Genomic DNA, 25,080 nt, shown 5'->3' on the forward strand with positions numbered 1-25,080 from the left:
TAGACTGCTTTTACATTCATATACCTCTTAGATGCAAAGCACCGTCCAGGTCCAGCATGTCAATGCAGGAATTAAAATAGAGTCTGCTTAACAAAATGCCTCAGCAGTTGCAATAGGGATTGTTTCCTCTTTGGAGCAAGAATGGGGTGGCTGGCTGGTGTGGGCCAAGCGGGATTCCTTGCCTCCTTGGGGGTGCCGCGCCTCCCCAGCTGGGTATGTGAGCTGAGAACCTAAGGATCCAGGAACCACTTTTGAGGGATGTGGCAAATGGCCCGGACTGGCTGGGCACGCAGGAAGGACGGTGGTTTCCACGTACCCTGGCCGTCTGTCCTTACAATTTACGTGAACCCGGAAGAGGTGCCAGCTGAGAGCAACAACCAGTGTAACCAAGAGTCTGCCACCTCTAGAGAGCTGATCCTCAAGCCCTTACGTATCAGCTTCAAAGGGATGCCGCAGCTGGGCAGTTAGTGTATTGGGGGACCCAGACGCCAGCATGACGGATTCTGCTGTTGAGCCCCTGTTATCATCACTTGGGTCCCACCTCCCATAGATTCTGATGCTGGCTGCTGAGTTTGCACCCCCTCATAACATCATATAAGAGTTGTCACTCATCACAAAAGTAAAACCCTGGAGAGAGGCCACCTGACGGCCCTGTGGGGGCTGGCGAGGGAGGCGGCAGGGGTCCCCGGCAGCCTCTTCCTCCCCCATCTGCAGGCCCATGGGGCTATTCGGCATTGTCTTGGGCCTCTCGGCCTCGGCCAGCTGGACCACCACGGCCTCCTCCAGGATGCACGCCTGCTCCCTCTCCTCCGTCTTGTTCAGGTGGGTCACGTTCTGGGTGTCCTTGATCCACTCCTACATGGATGAGACACTGGGACTCAGACTCTGGGGAGCAAAGCCCCCGCCCCGTGGCCAGTGTTCCCACACCGAGGCTCCTGGGAAGACCCCCCCTGGACCCCAGGCCACCTCCTCCTCCCCCAGAAGAAAACAGAGAAGCTCTCGTGTCCAGCATCTCAGCAGGACGCCCGCAGTTTCAGACCTGCCTGGTGTCATCAGCTTCAAAGCACTGGGCCTGTGGTCACACCTCACACAAGAGGGGTGTCTGAAGGGATTTTCAGGAACCCCCAAAACGGGAAACTCAGATTCCTCCCCCCCACCTCACCCCAGGTATGTTCTCAGAGAGGGGTGACTTTTTAGAGGGAGGGTTTCTCTCAGTGGGAAACATGGGGCTCCTGGACACAAGCCTCTCTGGGTCTCTCTCCCATGTCTTGTTTTTAGGGAATAAGATTCAGCCTCCAGGCCCTTGCCTGAGCCCCAAAGGGCAGGTGCCCACAGATGGTCATCAGAGAAGGGAAGGGATGCAGAGACCCCGAGGGGCCATCAGGAGACCACCGTGCCACCTAGGGGCCGGTCCTTGTTCCCCTCAAGGGATACACACAGCAATATCTTTGAGCTCTTCTGCAGAACTGAACCCCCAACAGATGAGAGTCAGAGGGGAGGACCCTAAACACCAGCTCTGAAGAAGAATGCGAGCTTGCACCCATCCTGACCCTTACCAGCAGCCCTATTTTCTGTTTCCAAACTATAAAACCAGCTCCTCATCTCTCCCAAAGGCAGGCACCATCTTTAAGGCATGAGCCTGCTGTGACCCTCCTTTGCCTGGCAAGGCAATACAGCTGTTTTTTCCCAGAACTGCCTCCAAGTTTCTTTCCGCACCCACGGACAGAGGCCACGTTTCGACAAGTGGGCACAGGGAGCCCCCAGGGCGGCATTTGTAACAAGTGCCGTGGGACAGCCTGATGCTGGCTGGACCGTGTCTGCAGCAGGGGCAGGAAGGGGAGGGGGGCGGGCGGGGGAGGGGCTGCACAGGGCTCTTCTCCACACAGTGACTCCTACCTTTCCAGAAACACCCCATCCCCCCGTCCCCCGCAGGGTCTCCTCTCTCCTGCTTTTAGTCCCAAGCTTTGAAAAACTTCAGCTTTTCCTTTCTTCAAGTCTGCTATGATTCAGTGCCCCCTTCTTTGTCAGGGCCTGGGACAGCACCCCCAAATTCTCCGCTTTTGAGCTGAACGCAATAGAAAATCAAGAGTAGCAGGTGGGCATTCCCATGGTGGTTCAGCAGGTTAAGAACCCAACATAGCATCCATGAGGATGAGGGTTCGATCCCTGGCCTCGCTCAGTGGATTAAGGATCCAGGGGTGCTGTGAGCTGGGGTGTGCAGGTTGCAGATGCGACTCGAATCTGGCATTGCTGTGGCTGTGGTTCCAACTGACCCCTAGCCTGGGAACTTCCATATGCTGCAGGTGAGGCTGTGAAAAGAAAGAAATGAAAAAAAAAATTTTTTTTAATTAAAAAAAAAAGAGCTGACTTCTGCTTTCCCCTTATCAGCATAAAAGCCGGGCGTTAAGTGTCCCTTTCAGAAAGGAAATGCAACTCCTTTCAGCTTCAGAGCCAACCCTTATCACCTGAAAGAACTCAAGTCCTCATAGAACCCTATACACAACCCCTATTTGTGATGCATTTCCTTGTGGCTGACGCACATCTAAGCCCCCTCACAAGCCCCCAACCCTTTTTCCTCTACCTGCTCTCTTCCACAGTCTAAGACCCTTTGTTTAAAAGGCCCATCAGCCCCCAGGCCCAACCACCTCTTTCGAGGTTTCACTTCTCTTCTGTGAGCCCCTCCCCCCATGCACCCACAATAAACCTTCTCTCTTTTTAATTGCGTTTCTGCATTTCATTTGCAGGTCCCAGGGACAGCATATCAGAGGGGAGAAGAAGGTTTTACTGGTTTTGTGCCTCCTGACACCTACGTCCTCTGAACTTCCCTTTGCTCCCCTCGGAGGGTAAGGAGAGCAGGCTTCTTCCAGAATAAAGACCCAGGGCTCATCGCCTGAACTTGCGGCGTGACTCTGTTTGGACAAAGAGTCTTTGCAGGTGTGAGGAAGCGAAGGGTCTGAGAGGAGGTCCTCCCGGATGAGGGGGCCCTCCATCCAAGGACAGTGTCCTCCTAAGAGACACAGGAGGAGACCCAGACACAGAGGAGAAGCCACGGGAAGACAGAGGCAGAGACGGGAGGGAGGCGACCACCAGCCCAGGGCCGCCTGGAGCCCCCAGACGCTGGAAGAGGCAGGAAGGACCCTCCCCTGGAGCCTCTGGAGGGAGCGCAGCCCTGGGACCCCTTGACCTCAGACGTCTGGTCTCTAGAGCTGGGGAGGATACCTGTGGCATGTGTTGAACCCATCACATTTGGGGCAGCCCCAGGAAACGAGCATAGCTCTGGCCCACTGTCCTGTAAAATCCACACCTGACCACCTCCTGGGGACGGGGCTGGCCCCTGCCCTTGTGGTCTCCCAGCTCCTGCTCAGCCGTCCAGAAGCATTTATCCCAGGAGTGAAATAACCACCACAACATCGGAAAGCGGAAGTGGAGGGTTTGTTGCCGGCTCCTGAGGGAACCGATGAAGAACTCAACTTCCTGATGAGATTAGGCTGGAAAATCCCGAGGCAGGCACTGACCTCTGGGACGGATGGAAAGACAAGCCACCCTCTGAGCCCCTGCATCTGCTCCTTCTCACCCAAAGAGAAAACAAGTCCACTCCCAAGAGGCTCATGGGCAATTAAAGAGGCAGCTCTTTACACGTTGGTCTTTTTTTGGCGAGGGCGGAAGACACCTGCGGCATATTGAAGTTCCTGGGCTAGGGGTCCAATTGGAGCTGCAGCTGCAGGTCTCCACCACAGAGGCAACAATGCCAGATTCAAGCCATGTCTGTGACCTATGCTGCAGCTCACAGCAACGCTAGATCCGCAACGGACTGAGCGAGGCCAGGGATCGAACCCGCATCCTCAAGAACATTGTGCTGCATTCTTAACCCACTGAGCCACAAGGGAACTCCCAGAGCAGGCATTGTTGATGACACTCTGGCGTGAAACTAGTTGGACAAAGCAAGCCTGTTGAGCAATCCCCTGCCTGCAGTGGGGCCTTACCTGGAAGTTTCCTTGGTGAGACTCAAAGAGCCCCGAGAAGGTGGATTTGGGGTCTGGAACACTGGGCATAAGGACCTTCTTAATCCTGAAATGGACACAGAGAGTCTGATCAGACAGGCTGGGGCCCCCGAGCAGAGTTGGGGACGCCCACGGGGCTGGACCCCACAAGGGGCCTGGGAAGGCGGCAGACTTTGACCTGGGGGAGTCAGCATCTTGGCAGAACTGTGTCCCCAGGTTCAAAACGTGTGCCCCAGTGCTACCTCCACAGGCACCCTGCTCCCCGAAGCCACCCCGGGGGGGACGCTGCCACCAGGAAGGGGAGCTGAGGGGCAGGGGGCCCGTTCCTGCACCTTCGCCATGTCTCGTGACGGCGAAATCACTATTTCTATCTGTGTTAGGGAGTAAACTGTCTCCTCTCCAAATTCATCGGTTGAGCCCCTCACCGCCCCCCCCCACCACCTGACCGTCTCAGGAGGTTGAGCCCTTCAGGAGGTAAATGAAGGTGCAATGAAGTCACGGGGGGAGGTGGGGGGCGCGGGTGACAGCCGTCAGGAAAGCCACCCCCATCATATGTCCCTTGGGAATGCTGATTCCTTGGAACTGAGGTCACAAGAGAAACAGCAGACATGACAGAAGTTCTTTGCCCGCCCCCCTTCATCTGCCTACACACAGAGCCTCAGTTTGCCTCTTTACATTAAAAAAAAACTTCCACCTGTAAACTTGACCGCCCACCCCCACCAGGAAATGGACGGTGGGTCACAGCACGGAGATGGCATTGATGTAATTCCTCCCTGGAAACGTTGTCTGCCTGCAGTTCCCCTACTCGCCTCTTAGTCACTTTTCTGCAACTCGCCCCTCCTAGAGGTCCAAACTCCCTTTTCCTTCATCCAGTGACTGCTCCACAAATGAGGGCCCTTCGTTAAAATGGGCCAGGCGCCCCCAGGATTAACCGCATGAGTTTGTATCCTTTCTGTGAATCCCTCATGCATGTAAAAATATGAAATCAGTAAAGAGACGCTTGCCTCTTCTGTTACTCTCTTGTGGCTCAGTTTAATTCACAGGCCCCCGGATGCTGAACCTAAGAGGTTCTCATCGAATAGGATGCTAATCTTATGTGACTAGGGGTCCTTACAAGAAGAGGAGATCAGGACACAGACATACTGGATGATGACCCTGTGAGGACACGGGGAGGAGACGGCCGTCGACACACCCCAGAGAGAGGCTCTGGGGAGTGCTGGGGGGACCAGCCCTGCCCACCCCTGGGTCTCAAACTCCAGCCTCCATGACCAGGAAAAATAAATGTCTCTTATTTTAACCGCCCAGACTCTGGTTCTTTGTTAGAACACCCCCAGGACAATAAACAATTGATTTCACCCCTCATTGCAAACAGGGGCTTCTTTGAAAACAGGACAAGTGTTGGTTTTTTTCCAAGAACTGCACCCCTGTTTCCCTCAGGGGTGATTTCAGTTTTGTGTGAAAAGTGCCGGATATATCCCTTATCAGCACCCTTATCTGATGGCTTCATCTACTCCCTGGCAGAGACCCATCTTGGTGGCATCTGTTTGAGCTGGTCAAAGAGAGATTAGACTGAAGAAATAATGGGTGATTTGCAAGAATTATGGGCAAACACCCCTATCCTGTTTCCAGCTATGATGGAATGTCCTTGAATTGGTCTGACTCAGCCTAGCTCGCCCAGCACACGTGGCTCAGAAGGGCGGTCCACCTTTCTCCATGCCTCACTCCAGCTGTTTCTATGGAAACTTCATCGTAAGAAACAAAGATGGCACCCACAGCCTTGGGCATCGGTTCCTTCAAATCTCATCAACAGGCACACACCAGGGTGCAAGGAAGTTTAAATAAAGATGGAAATAGCAGCGGTTACATCACGGTCTGGACAGCGAGTGCAGAGAAGTCTTTTAACATCATATTATTGAAAAGCTCTCTACACGCTCAAAGAATGTTGTTTTGATATATCTGTAACTGGATTTATAAACCAGACAAGCTTTTCTCATCCAATTCTTCTCACATCCCTTGCCACATTGTCTACTTTAACACATCTCAATAGAAATTAAAAGTTGTTGTCAGTATCTGTCATTCTAATGTGATAGGAGAAGTCAGCTTGATGGGGTGTGTATGTTTGAAGCAAGGTAAGACTCTCAGGAGTTCCTGTCACAGCTCAGAGGCAATGAACCCAACTAACATCCATGAGGATGAGGGCACAAGCCCCGGCCTCGCTCAGTGGGTTAAGGATCCGGCGTTGCCGTGAGCCTCACAGACGAGGCTTGGATCTGGTGTTGCTATGGCTGTCATGCAGACTGGCAGCTGTAGCTCCAATGTGACCCCTAGCCTGGGAACTTGCATATGCCGCAGGTGCAGCCCTCAAAAGACAAAAATAAAATAAAATTTAAAAAGGCAAGGCTCTCATAAGAATGAACGTTCATATATTCCACTGTCTCCACAAGAATTTTTCTCAATGAATTCTGCAGACACCTCTGCACATTGGGTGTTATTTTTCTTTCACTTTTCTTATCATATACCATAGGCAAAATGTGTGTTCCACGGAAAGTGATACTCAGCTAAATTAAACCACATCAGACACTTCTTCCCCCGACTCCCAATCCATGGACATGTTGGGAATGAAGCCCACGTGCCTGAGGGTTCCGGCGGGGTGACCCTTACCTCTGTAGTTTCCATAAAGACAGAAAGAGAAGGGACACTGTCAGGAAGACGATCATACCAGTAATTAAAAGAAAATTTGGGGACAGCCTCTTGTCCTGGCACGAATCTAAAGGGAAACAGAACAAGTGCTCTAAGTTTTCAGCATGATATCAGATCATGCTCCAACCGCCCCCCACCCACCCACCTTTTTTCGCCTTATAAATGTCAGGGTCAGGAAATCCTGATTTGGGTGCAAAATATCCCAGAAAGAGAGATGGTGACACCAGACAGATACACATCAGGCTCGAGGGAGTACAGGCTCAACCCACTGCCCTAGGGTGTGTGCACTGCCCAGGCTGTTGGAGACCTGGGCTGCATTTGGCTCTCTATCCATCTGTCTTGTCTTCAGTCTATCTAGGTATCTATCACCTATCTATCTATCCTATCCTTTAGCTGTCATCTCAAGCTATCTGTCATCTGCCATCTGTCTATCTATCTTCTATGTATCTATCACCCATCACCCATCTATGTCTATCCATCTCTCTGTCATTTATCTATTTACTTATCTACATCTGTCATCTATCTGCCATTATCTATCATCCATCCATCTATCATCTGTTTATCTACAGATCTATCATCTTCCATCTATTTATCTATAGATCTATCTATCCATCTATCATCTATCATCTGTTTATCTATAGTCTATCATCTATCAGCTATTTATCTATAGATCTATCATCTATCACCTAGTTATCTATAGATCTATCTTTCCCTCTACCATCTAGTTATGTATAGATCTATCATCTGTCATCGAGTTATCTGTAGATCTATCATCTAGTTATCCATAGATTTATCTAGCCATCCATCTAGATATCTATAGATCTATCATCTATCATCTATTTATCTATAGATCTATCATCTAGTTATCTATAGATTTATCTATCCATCCATCATCAAGTTATATCTATAGATTTATCTATCCATCCATCATCGAGTTATATCTATAGATCTATCCATCCATCACCGAGTTGTCTATAGAGACATCTATCCATCCATCACCGAGTTGTCTATAGAGACATCTATCCACCCATCACCGAGTTATCTATAGAGACATCTATCATCGATTCCTATATCCACAGAACAACATTCATAAATGATACTATCCTTGCTGTGTTCCTAAAAATGAAAAACCAAGAGTGGCCCAAACACAAAGGAAACAAGAAGAGGCATTGCTTCCACACTGACCTCTGGAGAAGGACTTGGGGTCACCAGAGTTGTCTGATGCCCCATTCCAACCCCACCCCCAAGGTAGGGCGCTGGCCTGGGCTGTGCAGTGAAGCCGTGAAACAAGCATTACCTCTGAGCTTCCCCTGCTGCTGATGCATCACCTGCGACCAGTCGCTTGGGTATGTGTCAGGGCCGTAGCTGGACTCCAGTGTTTTCACTCTGGCCCGGAAGAAATAGCACTTCTCAGCATCCAGATCGCTGAGGGTGACATTGCAGGTTTTTGCCTCGTTGGACTGGAGGAAAAACAGAAAGAACAATCCATGACCGACCCAAACTTTTTTTTTTTTTTCTTTTTGGGGTTATACCCAAGGCATAGGGAGGTTCCCAGGCTAGGGGTTGAATCAGAGCTATAGCTGCTGGCCTACACCACAGCTACAGTAATGCCAGATCCAAGCTGCACCTGTGAACTTCACTACAACTCATGGCAACGTCGGATCCTTAACCCACTGAGAGAGGCCAGGGATTGAACCGCATTGTCATGGATACCAGCCGGGTTAGTTTCCGCTGCACCACGACAGAAACTCCCGACCCAGATTTTTTAATCTTCCATCCAGGGCTGTCACAAGACTCCTGGCCATGTTTCCCACTCTCACTTCCTCTCTCTGCCCAGGTCCTTATTCTCAAAACAACAGCAAAAACACACGTGGCAACACTTCAACTCTCTTCTACAAAAAGAAAAGAAAATCTTTATATCAGATACAATGACAAATGCTTTTGAAGCGTGATTATGATCTTCCTTAAAACAAATTTTAAAAAGTCAGGCGTTCCTGTTGTGGCTCAGTGGAAACGAATCTGACTAGCATCCATAAGGATGCAGGTTTGATCCCTGGCCTCACTCAGTGGGTTAAGGATCTGGCATTGCCGTGAGCTGTGGTGTAGGGCGCAGATGGGGCTTGGACCTGGCATTACTGTGGCTGTGGTGTACACCAGCAGCTACAGCTCCCCTTCGACCCCTAGTCTGGGAACCTCCATATGCCAAGGGTGAGGCCTTAAAAAGACAAAAAGAAAAAGAGTCATACTTTTTAAAATTGAAGTATAGTTGCCAAACATTATTATATAAGCACAGGTGTGCAATATAGAGATTCCCATTTTTTAAAGCTGATCCTTCATTTATAGTTATTGCAAAATCCTTGAGTGATGATTTTTAATGAGCATAAAAGTAATACATGCTTGCATTTACACCTTTAGAAAACTCACATACACACACACACAAAGCAAAATAAGGCGCTCAAAACCCTGTTTATTGTAGGTCCAAGATACAATTGCTGTCAATGAATTGATATCATTTCTCTCCTTCAGGGAGCATTCATGGACCACAATGTTTAATGTGTGCATTCCTTCTTGTCCTTAAGTATTCTTTAAAACCCCTTTTCATGGCTCTGAAGTATTTTGTTATGAACGTACCATAATTTATGTGACTCTTTCCCTGCTCTGTGGTATATACGTGGTCCCCAAGGCCATGTACCTATTTCAGAGAATGGTTCAATAGACGCCTTTGGGCATACAACCTCATCCACATTTTTAATTATTTCCTTTCTTTTTTGTTTTTTTGTTTTTTGTTTTTTGTTTGTGGCTGTGCCCTTAGCATACAGAAATTCTAGGGCTAGAGATCAAACCCTTCACACAGCATCCACCTGAGTGGCTGCAGCAACAATACCAGATCCTTAACCCACTGAGCCACCAGGGAACTCCTGAATCATTTCCTGAGGATTGACATCTACAAAGGGAGACGATGGGTCAGAACCAGGAGCATGAATATAGTCCCAAAATTTCCTGATGCTCAGCGTCATGAAGCAAGTATCCTATTTTATGACTGGCTATTGAGGCAAACTCCAGGAAATTCTTTTTCTTTTTTTTTCACCACACTCGTTGCATATGGACGTTCCCAGGCCAGGCATCACATCTGAGCCACAGCTGCAACCTGCACCCCAGCAGTGACCACACCAGATCCTTAATGAGCTGCACTGCAGCAGGAACCCCAGGATCTTTCTCTGTTCACTTGTATTTCTCTGAGAAGCAGCAATTCTGTGCTCCCGGGTCCAGCCCCAGGTCCATTCCCCCCCCCTTTTATCAAGGGTTCCCTCCTGGTTCTCTGACAGATAACTGCCTTTACCCTCAGAGGATCAAGTCCTTAAGATAAACCTTAGCAGCTCCATCTCCATGTGTGTCCTTCTGTCTCCACCGTTTGCCCCTGAGAGGTACTCACTCTGCCTGGCCTGCGACGACATCCCGGCCTCACCTGCCACTCGGCGTCAAAGGTGGTCTTGTGCTGGATTTCATAGAGGAGACCTCTGTACCGCAGGTCAGAGCACGTCACCGTCACGGCTCCCTGACGCCACTGGAAGGTCAGCCCCCGCGGGGACCTGGGTTTCACTGAGGAGAAACAGCACAATGACCAGCACCTCAACGAAGATAAACAGTCCATGTCTCCAAATTCACAACCCCTCCTCGAATGCCTTCTGAGATCTGGGGGGGTTCTGGGCTTTGTGACACTTCACAATACAAGTTTGAACCAAGGACCTCCTGGAAGAAGCTCCTTGAAACAGCTGGAGAAATTTTCTTTCTTTAGTCTCTCTTTTTTTTCTTTTCCTTTTTGGCTTTTTAGGGTTGTACCCACAAGTGAATGGAAGGTCCCAGGCCAGAGGTCAAATCAGAGCTGCAGCTGCTGGTCTACACACCACCTCTTGGCAACGAGGGATCCTTAACCCACTGAGCAGGACCAGGGATTGAACCATGGACATCCTGTCAGGTTCTTAACCTGCAAAGCCACAGCGGGAACTCCAGGAAACGTCTCTGTATCTGCTGTGGGAAGAAGTGGGTCCCCACCAGGAAAAGACATGTTGACATGCTGGCCCCGTGAACCTCAGAATATTGGGAATGAGGGTCCTTACTGACGGAATTCAGGTAAGAGGGGGTTTGCGGGAGGAGTGCGAGCTCGGATGCACTATGATGGGTGTCCCCGTACGTCGAGAGGCACAGGGACACATAGAGAAAAAGGCCACATGACGATGGAGGCAGACGTGGACGTCATGCGTGGACAAGCCCAGAAGGGCCAGCAGCCCCTGGGAACTGAGAGGAAGACGGACTTGCAAGGAATCCTCCCTCAGAACCTCAAAAAGGACCCAAGCCTGCCAACCCCTTCACTGTGGTCTTCTGCCTCCAGAACTGGGAGACCCTGAATGCTGTTGTTAGGCTACCCCGTTCCCCGTCGTTTTTAGAGTTCCCGTTGCGGCTCAGAGATTTAAGAAGCCATCGTAGCATCTGTGAGGATACCAGTTCTATCCCTGGCCTCACTAGGTGGGTGAAGGATCTGCGTGGCTGTGGCATAGGCTGGCAGCTGCGGCTTTGATTCCACCCTTAGCCTTGGAACTCCCATATGCCTCAGGTGCATCCCTAAAAAAAAAAATAAAAATGAAAAATAAAATAAATCTTTTTTTTTTTTTGTATGGCAGCCCAAGGAAACCTATACTAGCTCTATGGCTGATTTTTTTTTTTTTTTTTTTTTTTTGAGTAATGGGTCCATAGTTCCGACTGGATGCTGAGAGGGCCCTGGGATATCCTGTCCTTCCAAAAAAAAAAAGAGAGAGAAAAGGAAGGACCACCATCTTCCAGAAACCTAGCAAGGCAGGAGTGTTTGGAGAAAGGGTTTTGCTACAGTTGTATCACGTTTCCTGATTCAAGACCGCCCGCCCCCTCAAGCACCTACGGTAACTGCTGATCCACTGTGTCTTGTCGAGAAGAGAGTCTGTTCCGTGCCTGATGGAAAAATAGAGAAGTTCATCTTTTTCTACGGCCAGGATGCACCCGGTGGTGGAGCCTTGTCGAAGGGTGTAGTTGGAACACTCTCTGTAGTCCTCGTTGTCTCGTAATCTGTGGTTTAAAAAGAGAACGATTCAGCCATCCCTAAAAATGACAGCTTCAGGGCCATTCCTTTGATCCAGGTCGGTGCCGCAGACTCAGACTCCCTGCGATGATCCCATGACAACTCCAGCAAGACGGGTCGAAACCAAAAAGTGCCTCCGTTCCTCAAATGTCTACACCCCTTGAATGGATCCTATAGGGGGCTGAGGTGTGGTCATTCGAAGGGCGTGTCTACATCCTAAACCAGAATCTGGGAAGAGAAGCATATTGGGAAATTCGATTTTTACAGATGTAATTAAGAGAACGATCTTGACATAACACCATCCTGGAGAGGGTGGATTCTTCATTCAGCAGAGGTGGTTTTCCAAGAGGCACAGGAGGAGACACAGAAGAGAAGCCACGGGAAGGGTCTGAGAGGAGGTCCTCCTGGATGAGGGGGGCCCTCCCTCCAAGGACAGTGTCCTCCTAAGAGACAGAAGAGGAGACCCAGACACAGAGGAGAAGCCACGGGAAGATGGAGGCAGAGACGGGAGGGCGGCGGCCACCAGCTCAGGGCCACCTGGAGCCCCCCTAAAGCTGGAAGAGGCAGGAAGGACCCAGCCCTGGAGCCTCTGGAGGGATCACAGCCCTGCCCACAGCTTGACCTCAGATGTCTGGTCCCCATGAGTGAGGTAGGATGAATTTTCCTTGTTCTAAGCTGCCCAGGTTGGGGTACTTTGCTGTGGCTGCCCCAGGAAGTGAATTGATCTGCAGAGTAACCAAGCCTCTAATTTGAGGGGGCACTTTTAATACAGACGTGCCAAGGCTGGTGTTCTGCGTGGTGTTGAAAAGAAGCCGAGCACCCAGCCTGACACCACCTTTTGCTCCATCCTTGCAGACCTGAGATCCAAGAGGTGATGGGGTGAAGAACCCCCTCTTCATGGCTGAAGAAACGGGTGCTCAGAAATATCTTCTCTGTGACACCACCTGTTTCACATCTAGCCCCGTTCTTCTTCCTGTGCGTGTTACTTTCCAAATAATTTCACCTTAAAATTTCCCTTGTCTGGACACGTTCCCGTTTATCTCGACACTTTCCCGTTTATCTCATGTGCTATCAAAACGTAAAGACTCAGCCAAAGATCAAACACCTCTTCTGCAGAATTGAAACACCCTCCCTCCCTCGTTTACACCCATGTCATTGAGTGTATCTGGCAAAGCAGATTAACCCATACAAGGGGCCCACGTTTGGAAAGGGGGTCCCGTAACTTGGTATGAAAAGTCTAAGAATATTTAGCTCAGCTGGGGCTTCATACCAGTTATATTTCAGGGCAACAAAGCTCCAGTAAAAGATCGCTGCTGAGACATTGTAGACGGCCCTGGGGGAACAAAGTGCATGTCCTCTAAGAATTCTGGACATCTTTCCAGACACACCTTTCATTCAAAATGATCCAGGCGCCCCTGTGTTCACGGCAGCACTATTCACAGTAGCCAAGACATGGAAACAACCTCAATGTCCATCGACAGAGGAGTAGATTAAGAGTATGTGGTCTGTATACACCATGGAATACTACTCAGCCATAAAAAAGAACAAAATAATCCCATTTGGAGCAACATGGATGCAACTAGAGACTCTCCTACTGAGTGAGGTAAGTCAGACAAAGACAAATACCCTATGATATCACTTCTATTTGGCATAGATGAACTGACCTACAGAACAGAAACAGACTCACAGACACAGAGAACAGACTTGTGGTAGCTGGGGGGTGGGTGGGGAGCAGGAAGAACAGGGAGTTTGGGGTTAGTAAACGAAACTAACTGATCCCTGGGCTGGATCAGCAATGAGGTCCTGCTGTCCAGCCCAGGGAACTCTATCCAGTCTCCTGGGACAGACAATGATGGAAGATCATATGAGAAAAGGCACATATATCTATGTAGAACTGGGTCACTTTGCTGTAGTGCATAAATTGACACAACACTGTAAGCCAAGTATAGTAAAAAAGATTTCTTTGAAAAGAATCTAGGTGGTTTCACACAAGAGCCAGTCATTCCTCTGCTGGCTGGTTCGGGGGCTGTGGCTGTGGCTGTGGTTGTGGTGAAGCCTGGACACACACGTATGCACAGTTTCGCATTCTGATTTTTCACACCTTCACTTCCTGGCCCTCCCTGTTGCTGACACCGTCAAAGAGGAACTATTTTAACAAAAGTCACAGCTTTCCCTTCCCATGGGCGCTTACTTGTAGAAGAACGTCCAGTTGGCTCCTGAGTATTCCGTCGCGTTCCATGTCACCTGCACGGTTTCGAAATTAAAGTTGATGATCTGAAGCGGCAATGCCCCTGGGTAAAAAGAGGCCAAGAGGGTAGACTTTGAAGCAATGCCGGAAAGAGTTGGAAATTTGTAAAAGGCTGTCAGGATTCATGTTTTAAGAGTGATATAGTGCTTTTTGAGAAATTCTGATGATATATTTTCTTTAACCCAATAGATCCAGAAGGTTGCCATTTCAGCATGCAGTCTCTCTACCTGTCTATCATGATCAGTGAAATATGTTATATTCTTATTGTGAACCCAGTCTAGCGTGCGTTTCATTCTGTTCATCCATCCATCTATCCACCCATCCATCCATCATCCACCAGTCGTATTTCCATTGCATGGATGGACCACAGTCTGTTCATCCATCCATCCATCCATCCATCCATCCACCCATCCATCCATCATCCACCAGTCATATTTCCATTGCATGGATGGACCACAGTCTGTTCATCCATCCATCCATCCATCCACCCATCCATCCATCATCCACCAGTCATATTTCCATTGCATGGATGGACCACAGTCTGTTCATCCATCCATCCATCCATCCATCCATCCATCCATCCATCATCCACCAGTCATATTTCCATTGCATGGATGGACCACAGTCTGTTCATCCATCCATCCATCCATCCACCCATCCATCCATCATCCACCAGTCATATTTCCATTGCATGGATGGACCACAGTCTGTTTACCCACAGAGATGACCTTTAGAATTTTGCTCATTTATTCTCAGACCAGGTTGTCTGTAGGATCAGAAATCACATGTATACCTTCACGCACAGGTTTCCAAGTCTAGAGCCTGAACAGTTACGTCAAGAGATATCACAAGGGCTTTCCTGGCGCCACAGCAGGTTGAGGATCTGGCATTGTCACTGCTGTGGTGCAGGTTCAACCCCTGGCCCTGGAAACTTTTTATTTTATTTTATTTTATTTTATTTTGGCATGTGGATGTCCCCAGTGACCAGAGCTGCTGCAGTTGAATTCTTTTTTTTTTTTTTTTTTTTGTCTTTTTGCTATTTCTTTGGGCTGCTCCCGCGGCATATAGAGGTTCCCAGGCTAGGGGTCCAACCAGAGCTGTAGCCACCGGCCTCCGCCAGAGCCACAGCAACGCGGGATCCGAGCCGAGTCTGCAACCTACACCACAGCTCACGGCAACGCCGGATGGTTAACCCACTGAGCAAGGGCAGGGACCAAACCCACAACCTCATGGTTCCTAGTCAGATTCGTTAACCACTGCGCCACGACGGGAAATCCTGAATTCTTAACCTACTGTGCCACAGAGAGAACTCCAACTATTCTTCGATTTCATTTTTTTATTTTTTATCCTTTTAGGGCTGCAGGTGCAGAAGCTTATGGAAGTTCCTGGGCTAGGGGTCGAATCGGAGCTGCAGCTGCTGGTCTACACCACCACCACAGCAATGCCAAATCCAAGCCACATCTATGACCTACTCTGCAGCTTGTGGCAATGCCAGATCCTTAACCCACTGAACGAGGCCAGTGATTGAACCTGAATCATCACGGATACCAGTCGAGTTTTAAGCCAGTGATTAAGATCCTGCTGTGACTTAATCCACTGAGTCACAACAGGAATTCTTTAACATCTTCTAATTAAAAAAAAAAAAATCCTGGAGTTCCTGTCGTGGCTCAGTGGTTAACGAATCTGACTAGGAACCATGAGGTTGTGGGTTCAATCTCTGGCCTTGCTCAGTGGGTTAAGGATCCAGTGTTGCTGTGGCTGTGGTGCAGGCCGGCGGCTACAGCTTCGACGGAACCCCTATCCTGGGAACCTCCATATGCCGTGAGAGCAGCCCAAGAAACGGCAAAAAGAAAAAAAAAATCCTTCTTTAGAAGGGTTTATCCATCATTGCGTCAGAGACACAGGCCCAGCAAGGATCCCACGGGGAGCTGCCTCACCATCAGCTTCTCTGTTTCCGGGGTCCAGATGGGTGCGAAACCCCTGGTACTTTTGTAAACCGCCTTTGGTTTTGTAAAGTCCTTTCAAAAGAATTTTCCCCAGAAAACCACAAAGGCTGCAGGCAACCTGGAGCTGAACAGTTGCACATACAGTGGGCATCCCCTGTGCAGAGGCATCCCTTAAGAGACCAAAGTTTCCCTTCATAATTCAGAACCCGCTGCCCAACTTTAAAAACTTTGCACCACGGGCCTTCGCTCTGTGTGAACGGAGGGACTTTACACCAAGAAACTGTTGGGTATTTCCAGGGGGTAGGAAGTGAGGTCGGGTCAAGACACGGGATGATGGGGAAAACCATGGATGCGAAAGTTAGACAATTTCATGTCAAGTCCGGGACCGCTTCCCTCTGCAGAGGATAAGGTCCCGAAGCAGCCTTGGCCGTGACAGAGACAACAGGGCTTCAATCAGAGAGGAACATCTTTGAGTCCCATCGTCTGTCCTCAATGCAAGCGCTGAGGGCTCGGGATCCAGTGATGTAAGAGCGACCACTGGGGCAGGTCCCTGATAAAATGAGACATGAGGACTTGGGTGGAGGGGTGAGGGTGCAGAAGAGGGGCTCCACCCACCTGCTGCCTCTGAGGTCTCGATGTGGTCCCTGCCCGGTGTCCCAGTCCTGGGGGCTCTGGGCTGGACAGACAATGACCCAGAACGCGCAGTCCCTGACCCTACCCACTGCAAAATCCCGTTCCCCTGGCTGAGTGAGAACAGGTGCCAGGGCTGTTCCTCCCTCCATCCATCTCTCTCTTTTCCCTTCCTTCCTTCCTTTCTTTCCTTTCTTTTCTTTTCTTTCTTTTTTCCTTCCTTCCTTCCTTCCCACTGGCCTTGCTCACTGGTTTAAGGATCCGGCATTGCCACAGCAGAGGACTAGGTTGCAGACGCAGCTCAGATCAGGCGTTGCTGCGGCTGTGGTGTAGGCTAGCAGCTGTAGCTCCAATGTGACCCTTAGCCCAGAAATGTGCACATGCTGCAGGTGTGACCATAAAAAGAAAACAAGCTTTTTTCCTTTTCTTTCTTGGATCAACGGATTCATTTTCCACTAACAGAGTCTTTCCCCTTTAGAACAATTTTTAGAGCCACCAGGCACTCTCAGGTCACTTTCTCCTACTGTCCCCTCCCAAGGGGGACCTGAATCCCTGCTGCATTTGGCATAAACATCTGGGCTCAGCTGCAAACATCTCAGAGTTATCATGGGTGTCAGGAAATGCATGGTGTTTCTTCAACTTTGTTCAAGTTCAAGCTCTCCCTTCCCTTCCCCTCTGTCTGTCCCCAGCCCCAACTGTCCTGGTTTCCCTGATGGTGCCCCAACCCTGCTCCATATGCGCCTGTCACCCCAGTCTCTGTGTCTCCCCCCACAAACACCGTAAACACCATTCCAGCCCCCACGGTCATGGGCCAATGATACCGTCTACAGACGGACTGAAGGTTGAGGGGGGTCTCATTTGTGTGGCTGGTGTGGCTGGCAGGCAGGCTTCCCCATCACTCCTGAGCCTTTCATGAGCCTCTGTCTGCTTGCTCACACACACACTCTCTCTCTTTCCTCACCCTGCCCTGTTCTTTCTACGCCAACTGGTGCATAGATGGACGCAACACCGGATCCAAGTGGTGTCTGCGATCTAACCACGGCTCACAGCAACGCTGGATCCTTAACCCACTGAACGGGGCCGGGGAATGAACCTGCGTCCTCATGGATATAAGTCAGGTTCATAACCTGCTGAGCCACAATGGGAACTCCCCATGGGCACATTTTTGTGTTGTGCATCAGCGTTATGCCCCATCGGAAACACAATGACCTCGGATGGAAATACAATCTGATAGCCCGATGGAGTCATTAAGTCAATTTATTGGCTGGAAATGGATGAACTGGGTAGCAACGACCCAGTGTCAGCAGAAAGAAGCAGGTTCCAAGGAACCACCTGGAATCCATGGCCACCGGGAGCTCCAAGCACAGTCAATTCCCCCGTCCCTTGGCCTCTGTCACTGGCAGACGCAGGGCCGGATTTGGCCAAGAGAAAACAGACCAACGGGCATTGCAAAAGCTTGGGAAATGTGCGGGGGGCCAGCCTGGGAGCCACACCACATTCAGGCTCCCCTACCCTCCTCTCTGTGTCCCCTAGAAATCCAGTTTGCAACCCTGAGGCTGCAGCAAAGGGCACCCTGGGGACGCTTCCCAACCAGGCAGGCAAGCAGCCAGCTCAGACACTGGAAGTCGAACATGGATGAGTCGTGGGGACAGTTCAGAAGCTAAATGTCATGAACGTGCCATCACCAACTTCCATCTGGGCCACCGTCAAGCTAGAAAGACAAATCACAGCTGTCTGGTGCAAGACAGCAACGCCGGCCCCACAACCCACCAGCCTCACCAGCTCCACCAGCCCCACCAGCCCCACCAGCTCCACCAGACCCACCAGCCCCACCAACTCCACCAGCCCCACCAGCCCCACCAGCCCCACCAACTCCACTAGCCCCACCAACCCCACCAGCCCCACCAGTTCCCAACAGCTCCACCAGCCCTGCTGGGACCTATTCCTTCCCACTTGCCCCCTCCTGTTGCTGCCTTTTGACAAAACTTGGCAACAATTTTCTGGAAAAGCCCCAGGAAGTTGGCTCTGAGGACAGAGAGCAAGGTAATTTTGATAGTCATCTTCGGAAGGCACGGCCAGCTGTGGGGGTTCAAGGATGACCCCTCAGACAGATGAACAGTCAGGGTAACCCTCATCTTTCTTGGGGCGCCATGGGGACACGATGTCACCCCAGGAAGGTCGCTATTAATTTAAACAAACGCCTCCACTTCTTTGGAGGCCAACAGAACAGTGAAGCAGCCCAGTTTCTCAATTTTCCAATCGAACCTAATCCTGAACTCAATCCAGAATGACTTCTCGCAGCAACATGGGTGCAACTACAGGTCGTCTTACAAAGGGAAGTAAGCCAGACAAAGACGAACACCCGATGGCATCACTTCTACGTGGAGTCTAAAACGTGGCGCGAATGAACTTATCTCCAGAACAGGAACAGACATACAGACGTGGAGACCAGACTTGTGGTTGCCCAGGGGCGGTGGGAGGGAGTGGGATGGATGGGGTGTGTGGGGTTGGTAGCTGCAAACTATGACATGGAGCATGGAGAAGCACATATGAGAAAGGGAATGTGTATCTATGTTATGAATGGGTCGCTGGGCTATACACAGATATTGGAGCAATATTGCAAATCAACTGCAATTAAAAAAAAAAAAGAATGAGTCCTTTGCAACAGGCAAACAGGTTTGTAGAGACTTAGACACCTGTGCACGCTCTGGTCACTTTCACAAAGAAAAGAGTGCAGTGGTAAACGCCACCAACAAAGAAACAGAGATGTGAAAAGAAAGGGCATTTCACACAGACACATCGCCGCATCTGCACGCATGACTTACCCGGCCCCGTTTCTCCCGAGGCGCTCAGATGTCCCAGCAGGAGGACCGCTGCCGTCACCCAGGGCAGAAAGACACACCTCATGCTCGCAGAGGGGAGGGAGAAGGTTGGAAGGGACTTCGAAGCATGACTGATGTACAGAGGTCACCCTGCTTTTAAAAGGCAGAAAGGAAACTCGGGAAATGACTACAGGAAACAGTCATGCTTTATGTTAAAAGATGACTCCGGTCAAAAAAAACGAAAAAGTGTGGGATCATTTTTTTTCAGCCCCGCCATTGGCTTTTGCAGCCCCACCAGACACACCTCACTGGAAACTTTATCAGATACGGCGCTTCCACACCCAGGGTTCTCCCCCCCGTGGTGGGTGGCGAGCCTCTTGTATTTGGAGAGCGCGTTATAAGTGGGCTCCTGCCGCCCTCGTCTCACTGAGGTTTCCTGAACCACCGGTGTGGGCTGGTCCTCCAGGGACGGGAGACGCGGTCCCCCTCGCGCTGGCCTCAAGCCCAGCAGCAGGGAGCATGGCATCCAAAAGGGACAATGCTTGGGGACTTGCCGAAGCCCAGTGGAGAACTGTCCCCCGGATGTTACCAGGATTTGCAGGCGGGCTTTGTCCCCCTGAAGAAAGCCAGGGTTGGCATCCATAGAGTGGCTGACCGTCAAATATTAGGACCCCAAGTCTGCCTCTGAACGTGCCCCCAGGAGTGACTCTTAGGGAGGACAAACAGGAATCACTGCCTTTTAGACCGAAAAGCCAGGTCCCCAGAAGCTGACAGTGGGCGGATGGACTTCAAATCACTTATTTCAGCGCAGGCTGAGACGCGGGTCTTCCTGGCCCCGGAACCAAGTGCTTCCACGGTGGGCGAACTTCTGGAGGTCAGAGACCCAGCACGGCTCTCCCAGGGCTAACCTCCAGGTGTGAGCAGGGCTGGTTCTTTCAGAGAATCTGCCTTCTTGCCTTTCCACCTTCTGGACCCTCACCTTCCTCAGCTCACGGGCCACATCACACCGAACCCTGCGTCTCTGCCTCTGACCCTGCTGTTTGTGTCTTATAAATAAGGACGGTTGTGCCCCCTCCCCGGACAAGTCACAACAATCTCCCCATCTCCAGATTCTTCATCGCATCTGCAAAAGCTCTCTTGTCACGTGTGGTTTCCAGAAACTGTGGCATGGATGTCTTTGGGGACATTTTTCTGTCTTCTCCACAGGGATTAAGACATGGACTCCCAAGTGTGATAGATAACAGGCTGATAGACAGATGTGCAGATATATACATCTATGCATTGAGGATGGAGAGAGGATAGGTAAATAAATCTAGATACATACAGATAGTGACGCAACTGCATAGACGGATAGAATGTTACATAGCTACAAAGCGACAGAGAAAGTTACATAGATAGAAATTTATACAGATAGAAAGTTACACAGATAGAAAATTACATAGATAGTTACATAGATGATAGCGAAGGAGAGAGAGATCATTTATTAATACAGAACAAATACATAGATAGGTGGATAGATAATACATAGGCACGCAGATAATTGATACATAGATGATAGAGTGTTTTATGCTAGACAGAGTTTCTCAGCTTCAGAACTGCTGACACGGGGGCTGGAGGACTCTGATGGGGGCATCCTGTGCTCTGTGGGGGGTTGAGCCGTGTCCCTGGTCTCCGCCTACCCCGTGCCAGGCACACCCTCCCCCCACCAGCCAGGCATCGCCAAGCATCCCCTTGGAGAGGGGACCGTTATCCATCCCTTCATCTCCCCAGACCTTCCCTCCTCCCCGTTCCCCGGGGAAACTGGAGCTTCTACCTGGTTCTCTTCCAGGGCTGCCCCGGCCCTGTGGGACCTGTCCATTTCAAAAACGTTACATCAAACGGGAGCCACCCTGGTGGAAGACACAGGGAGAAATGGCCGGGGAGGCCCGCGTGAGGTCAGGGAAGTTTGCCAAGCGTCACTGTGGCTTTTCTGCAGCAGGAACTGTGATCCGGTGAGATTAGCATTTTAAGGGACCAGAAACATGTGGTCCCCCGAAAGGGGTACCTGTAGCTCCTCCAGTCAATGAAATGAAATTTGTTTGCCCTTCAGGGGGACCCATGAAGCAGAAAGAGAAATTCAGAATCCACGCTGCTCTCCAGGACTTCCTGGTAAACTGTCATAGTCTCCCCCACGATTAATGGCCCTGGGACACTGCAACGCTCTGATAAGGGTGACGCAGGGGGTCGGCGGGCAGGGGAGCGGGGAGCCTGATGGCTGGGCTTGTACCATCTCGATCTCGGTGAACCACCTAGTAAGCTCTTTCATTCCCTGCCCTGCCCTGCCCTTCATGGGGGCATAAACTTGGGATGATTAAGGAGGAAAAGGGCAGGCAAACCCTCTGCTCCCCCCTGGATTCCAGACGGAACACAACACCACGTGAGTCCTGAGGGCCGTGGTCCTCTCTCGTGGGGATGACAAGTTTCCCCCTTCCCTCCACCCTCGCCGCTCGAAACCACAGAGCAGCCGGGCTCTGCGCATCCTTCACCACACCAGATGCACGATGAGTCAGCGAGCCAGAGCTACGCAAAGCACGGAGGTGGTGAGACGCGGGTTCGGGTGGACCTAAACATGCCAGGGCCTCTGTTACGTACTCTGTGCACCACTGGCCATGCCCACCCCCCACCCCCCCGTGCAGAGGTGTGATTTTGGTTGTTCCATGAATGCAGAACAAATCATCCCGAAACTTAGAGGCATCAATAAACAGTCACCTGGGAGTTCCCGTGGTGGCTCAGCAGGTTAAGAACCCAACATAGTATCCATGAGAGTGCAGGCTCAATCCCTGGCCTCACTCCGTGGGTTAAGGATCCAACATTTCTGTGAGCTGTGGTGTAGGTCGCAGGTGCAGCTCGGATCTGGTGTTGCTGTGGCTGTGGTGTCGGCAAGCAGCTACAGCTCTGATTAGACCCCTAGCCTGAAAACTTCCATATGCCCAAGGTTCGGCCCTAAAAGAGGAAAAAAGAAGAGACACCCAGCAGCCTCCCAATTCTGGCAGGTCACAGGGCTCCCATGCTCCCCTTGGCATTGTCTGGGGCTGTTGTCAACAGGAGGCTTGATAGCAGGGAAAGTTCTGGAAAGCCCGCTCCCACACCCCACCACAGGGCTGGCTGAAGAGGAGCTGATGGCTTGACCGAGACCATCAGTGGCTGGGAGACAGGCGTGGATGGAATGTTTTAGAAGGTCCTGTTGCCTCCGCCTCCCGAGACTGGCCACAATCAGCCACAGGCCAGCCAGACTCAAGCAGACACCAACCCCTCTGGCAGCACTAGATCCTTAACCCACGGAGCGAGGCCAGGAATGGAACCTGCGTCCTTGTGGATACCAGTGGGGCTCTTAAGCCACTGAGCCATGACAGGAGCTCTAGGAAATGGATGCTTTTATTCCAGTCAAATGAGGGATTGTCTCTGAGCTCTTTGGCTGTCAGAAGTCAAGGCACCATGACATAATTTTTTTTTTTTGACACAGGCAGTGTGCACTCCGTCCCCAGGCAGAGCCAGCTCTGTTGCAGGAGGTGCTCGGGATTTCCAAGAGGCACTGCATTCTCACACCAGGTTAAGATAAGACCGGTCCATCGCCATGGCAACGCCTCCCGTGTGGCTCAGGATGCCCCCCCCCCCCCGCTTGTCTGGGCGCCTCCTTGGGTCAGAATGTGCAGGCTGACACCCTGTCTTATCTCTCCCCGTCCCGGCCTGCTTCTCCACCCACCCAGCGCTGCTGGGTGCAATGGCAAAAAGGCCCGGGAGCCGAGCGGTTAGCTATCAGCCTCAAATCAGCCAAGCTCTCTCGGCAGCAGAACTCTTACATAACAGAAGAGCTGGTGCCTGCAGCATGGGCAGCTGTGAACACAGCACAGTGGCTTTTTCACAGCCCAGAAGGATAGGGGAAGGTCTCTGTTTTTTCTTTTGCGGCAGGGGTGGGGGAAGATTTGAAGATGAGCAGCAGTGCAGATCCAGAACCCTCCAAACGGGCTTCAGTCCATGTAACCAAGCAGGACCCTGCGAGGCCTTCCCAGAGGGGCCACCGACCTATGACCTCCACCTGCCTTTGGTCTGTACAAAAACTTTGGTCGAAGAATCAGTTGAGGAGTTCCCTGATCGTGGCTGATCGTGGCTCAGTGGGTTAAGACCCCGACTAGGAACCATGAGGTTGCAGGTTCGATTCCTGGCCTCACTCAGTAGGTGAAGGATCCAGCATTGCCATGAGGTGTGGTGTAGGTGACAGATGCGGCTTGGATCTGCTGTTGCTGTGGCCCTGGTGTAGGCCAGCACCTGCAGCTCCAATTCGTCCCCTAGCCTGGGAACTTCCACATACTCTCGGTGTGGCCCCAAAAAGCCGAAACCAAAAAGGAAAAAATCAACTGAATCCGAGAATTGAATAAAAGGCAACGAGTCAAGCAGGACAGGATAGGAAGGGTTCAGCCCTTCAACAAAGTCAAGGACTTCAGTTCTTCCTCCAGGACCGTAGATCATATTCTGAGCCGTGTCCTTGGAGCTGTTTTGCAGGTGCTGAAGCCCCCGCGGAGGTGGGGGGAAGAAGTCCAGTGTGTGCTGCCCACCAGCACGGAGACCCCAGACCGGCTGGAACCAGAAGGTGGATGATGCTGACTCCCAGTGACCTCACCGCCCACCCATCAGGAAAATGACCCCAATGTGACCACGCCCTGCTCCTTGACACTGTGAGCCCTCACTGCCCCTCCAGGGGGGCACAGTCCTTGAGGCACTAGCCTGCTGTGCCCCCTCTTTGCCTGGCCACTCAAGCTGCTTTTTCTGCCAGCTCTGTCTCTGCATTTCCATTGGGCATCGGTGCACAGAGGCGGCCGAGATGCCGGCAGCACCCAGGCGTCCTGATGCGAGCCTCGCCCACATGTGGTTCCCTCGGTCCACCACTGTCTCTGAGCAGCGGCCGGCGGAGACCAGCGGCGAGACCTTGGATCAGTGCACAGCTGTGACATCACCAGCCAGAGGAAGCACACTCGTCTCGGCCGGAGGGTTACCACACGGAGCACGAGGCCCTGCCTCTGCTGAGTCATGTTCCGGTAGTAAACAACCTTCTCAAAAGGAGATTTGAGGAACAGCTTTTGTTCTTTGTCTGGGCTTCCTGCCTGCCCCTAGTCCACCCCTCCCACCCCCAAGCCCAGCCCATCTTCACAGAGAAGTACCAGGCGGAGGAGGGGGGGAGCTGGGCACATCGGGAGAACCACAGAGTTCCCTGGTGGCCTAGTAGTTAACGAGATGGTGCTATCCCTGCTGTGGCTCTGGTCACTGCCGCAGCGCGGATTCCATCTCCAGCTCAGGAATTTCCAATATGGCTCAGCAGGTTAAGAAACTGACAGGTATCCTTAAGAATTCAAGGTCCATCTCGGGCTTGCTCAGCGGGTTAAGGATCCAGTGTTGCATGAGCTGATGGGTAGGTTGCCCGTGTGTCTTGGATCCCGTGTCACTATTGCTGCGGTGTAGGCCGGTGGCGGTAGCTCTGATTTGACCCCTGGCGTGGGAAATTCTATATGTGGCAGGCATGGTCCTAAAAAGGAAAAGAGAGAGAGAGAGAGAGAGAGAGAGGAGAGAGAGAGGAGAGAGAGAGAGAGAG

At 51.2% G+C, this 25,080-nt stretch overlaps 1 protein-coding gene across 1 annotated transcript; it reads right to left on the reverse strand.

Annotated features, from left to right (window-relative positions):
- On the reverse strand, nt 1–19,791 carry CRLF2 (cytokine receptor-like factor 2). The gene is made up of 8 exons (XM_021081385.1): nt 19,461–19,791; nt 14,003–14,102; nt 11,635–11,798; nt 10,168–10,301; nt 7,999–8,161; nt 6,663–6,768; nt 3,984–4,068; nt 1–855 (listed from the first exon to the last, which is right to left on the reverse strand). The coding sequence occupies exons 1-8, from the start codon at nt 19,540–19,542 to the stop codon at nt 583–585; spliced, it is 1,107 nt and encodes a 368-aa protein (XP_020937044.1). The 5' UTR covers nt 19,543–19,791; the 3' UTR covers nt 1–582.
- Nucleotides 19,792–25,080: the final 5,289 nt, after the last annotated feature.

Source organism: Sus scrofa, unplaced genomic scaffold, assembly GCF_000003025.6.
Source record: "Sus scrofa isolate TJ Tabasco breed Duroc unplaced genomic scaffold, Sscrofa11.1 Contig1537, whole genome shotgun sequence".
NCBI lineage: Eukaryota > Metazoa > Chordata > Mammalia > Artiodactyla > Suidae > Sus > Sus scrofa.

Bases quoted from the DNA above. Each gene is read 5' to 3' on its own strand.
- CRLF2 (XM_021081385.1), bottom strand. From the start codon at position 19,542: ATGAGGTGTGTCTTTCTGCCCTGGGTGACGGCAGCGGTCCTCCTGCTG. The intron at 11,799-14,002 runs GTAAGCGCCCAT...TTTAAACCACAG, and splicing joins AACTGGACGTTCTTCTACAA to ATTACGAGACAACGAGGACT. The intron at 6,769-7,998 runs GTAATGCTTGTT...GTTTCCCTTTAG, and splicing joins GCAGCAGGGGAAGCTCAGAG to ATTCGTGCCAGGACAAGAGG.